This window comes from Carcharodon carcharias, chromosome 17, assembly GCF_017639515.1.
Source record: "Carcharodon carcharias isolate sCarCar2 chromosome 17, sCarCar2.pri, whole genome shotgun sequence".
In the NCBI taxonomy this organism is placed as follows: domain Eukaryota; kingdom Metazoa; phylum Chordata; class Chondrichthyes; order Lamniformes; family Lamnidae; genus Carcharodon; species Carcharodon carcharias.
The window spans coordinates 91155295-91158203 of NC_054483.1; the positions used below are offsets into that span (position 1 = coordinate 91155295).

General features: G+C 44.6%; 1 protein-coding gene across 1 annotated transcript; it reads right to left on the reverse strand.

The window, feature by feature from the left end:
- Positions 1–327: 327 nt before the first annotated feature.
- Positions 328–2471, reverse strand: nkx6.2 (NK6 homeobox 2). The gene is made up of 3 exons (XM_041210279.1): positions 2054–2471; positions 1371–1543; positions 328–579 (listed from the first exon to the last, which is right to left on the reverse strand). The coding sequence occupies exons 1-3, from the start codon at positions 2469–2471 to the stop codon at positions 328–330; spliced, it is 843 nt and encodes a 280-aa protein (XP_041066213.1).
- Between the last annotated feature and the right edge of the window lie 438 nt (positions 2472–2909).

A 2909-nucleotide genomic window follows, 5' to 3' on the forward strand; every position in this document is an offset into this window, starting at 1 on the left:
TTGTTAATCCTCAACACAGAAAATTCTAGGAAAAAAGTCTGATTCTAGGGACACTGAGGGAGGGCTGTGGAAATCCGACCTCACGTTTCAAACCTGCCTCAGCTTCAGTCCAAGTTATTTATATAATCCAGCTGTAAGATAATTCCATAACTTATTCTGTAAAAAATATATACATCTCACATACATTAGGCTGTACAACACATATCACTTAAATCTGTGGAACAAGGGATTTATTTTAAACGTTTCTTTTTCTAATACCCTGGTTAATTCAGCCGTTCAAGCTGTTCCAATAATCATTTTTTTTTGTGTGTTTGTTTTGAAAGTTTGTCACAAAATCTCTGGGCTGTTGTGTGGGTCCAGGATGGTCAGGGAGCTGGCTCCTTTGTGCTTTTTCAGCAATCGTGTAATTTTCTCGTCATCTGAATTGGGGTCCAGGGGTCTATTGTACTCGTCCTCATCCTCCTCGTTTTCCGACGTTTCTTTGAGTTTTTCCGTCTCTGAATCCTGCTTTTTCTTGGCGGTGGCCATTTCAGCCGCGTGCTTCTTCCTCCATTTGGTCCGCCTGTTCTGAAACCACACCTGTTGCCAAGATAGACATAAATAATATAAACGCTGTGTGCTCGACTGCATTGGAAACATCGCCACTCAAACACCTGCCAGCTATTTTCAACTATCCTGCTTTGTTTCAAGCCACAAAGTAAAAACTGCAGACACAACAATTAAACTGCTTTCTTACATGTTACGGATTGGGGAAAGAAGGCCGAGAATTTCCCTTTCCCCAATAGATTTCCAGGGGCTTTAGCTTAATTTACAGCACCGCGTGTAACGGGGAAATGGTGAAACGTGCTATGTCTCAGTCCATGGGTCAGCAAGACCGCTGTCTGCATTGTCCCCACTGTTACTTTGTGGGAATATTGCATCAGTTTTCAAAGTAGTGTTTCTGACAATCAAAGTGGAACAGAATGGGAGTTAACAAGGGGTCGAGAAAATGGTTAATCCAGTGACAGAATCACCTCCAATTGCTGTTTTATGTATAATTATGGGACACATATTTCCACAACCCAGGCATTATAAAAATGCTGATGAGGAACCATTTTATTATTAATCGGTTTGGCGGCACTTGAGTCTCTCCGTTTAAAATTCCGGCCTGGTAAAAGTGCCTAGATCATGTTTGGTAAACTCTGAGCAAATACATCTACAACACTTAACAACAACATTTGAGTGTCCAGCTCTGCTACGTGTTAAATGAGGCTGTTGTGTGATAGGAAATACTGAGCAGAATATCAGCCCGCATGTTTTCTGTCTGGAAAAGCCACGTTCAGCATATGTTATGGATGGATTTAGTGAGATGACGATGTGAAATGTTTTACCTTTACTTGACTTTCTGTCATTCCCAGAGAATAGGCTAACCGGGCTCTTTCTGGTCCAGCTAAATATTTGGTCTGTTCAAAGGTTTTTTCCAGAGCAAAAATCTGTTGACCTGAAAATGTTGGCCTGGAATGCTTCTTCTTCCCGTCCTTGTCAAGGACTAAACTACCTTGCGCTGCGGTGGGGGGAAACGGGAAAAGAAAAAAAAAACTTAAAACAGCGAAATATTGTCGAAAATACGTAGACAAGGGTTTAGAAAGCACGCCAGGTTATTTAAGCCAGCTCACAGTGTCTCTGAATGTGTAAAAGTATACAAACGAGCAAGTGGGGATTGGGCGCAGTTAGTATTCTTTCTGGGGATCTTACAGAATCCAAACAGTGAATTATTTTATGGTCATTATTTCCCCCACCAGAGAGAAGCGACAAAGTGTTGTTCTGATTAAGCAGCTGGATAGGTGAATCAATAGTTATTACATATATGATATAATATTAATGACAGGGCAACTCTCATTCAGGAAAAGTTTTTAAAGGCTTGAAAGGATTTGTACAAAATCCACTACAGAACGCAAAGTTTTTTTTTCAAGATAGCGTTTTAGCCATTAATGTCAAACGACAGATTTGAAAGTATATATATATATGTGTCTATATTTAAAAACAAACAGCAATGTGCTCGGACAGTACGTACTTGGACAGACTACCCTGGGATCTCTCCACGGGGATCCCTGCATCATTCCCGGCCAGAAGATGGGGGGCCTCCCCGGCAATTCTGCAAGGGGCTTGGGGTACCTGGAGACGGCGGCTGCTGTCGGGTTAAAATACATCCCCGCCGTTGTGGCAAGTCCGTTGAGTCGAGGGAGTCCAGAGAGCAGATTGCTGGCCGTGGTAACAGGGCGGCCTAGAATGTCGCTAATTCCGTGCGGCGTCCCCAGCGGGATCTGTGCGTTCAAACTCGCCAGAGTAGGGGCTTTGAAGCTCGAGGGATTCTGCAAAGAGTAGGGGAATATAGATGCCTTCATTTCAGTCATATTATGAAGCGCAGCCAGCGGCGTACTGCTCAGAACGAATGCACTCTGGCGGTTATCCATCTGCCCGACGGCTAACATTTGATCAGACCATAGATTTGACAGGACCCACTAGTAAATGCTGCGAGATCTTGGATCGTGTTTTCTCTCTTGTTTAGAAAAAAAAACACACTGGAGCGGAGGTGGATGTGCCCCTAATGATAAGTGTTATGGTTATGATTATCCAGAAGAGTGTATCCAGTCCGGGAAATCGCCAAGAAGTCTAGCAGGAAAAGCTCTGCTGGTTTCTCTCCTCCCCGCTTTCCCGGGGTTTAAGGTGAAATTGACTGGAGCCGGTCGCCAGGGCGCGGGAGATGCGCTGATAAACCACCCCAGCACCTGCCAAACTCCCATTCCCATTGGTCAAGGGCGGGCAGGCTCGCTCTCTGATTGGCCGAACGCCTGCAATTCCTGCTTCTTCTTGGCTGGCTTGAGGTGCGTCAGGCCGGAATTCAGAGCAAGCGGGTTTGCCCAGAGGCC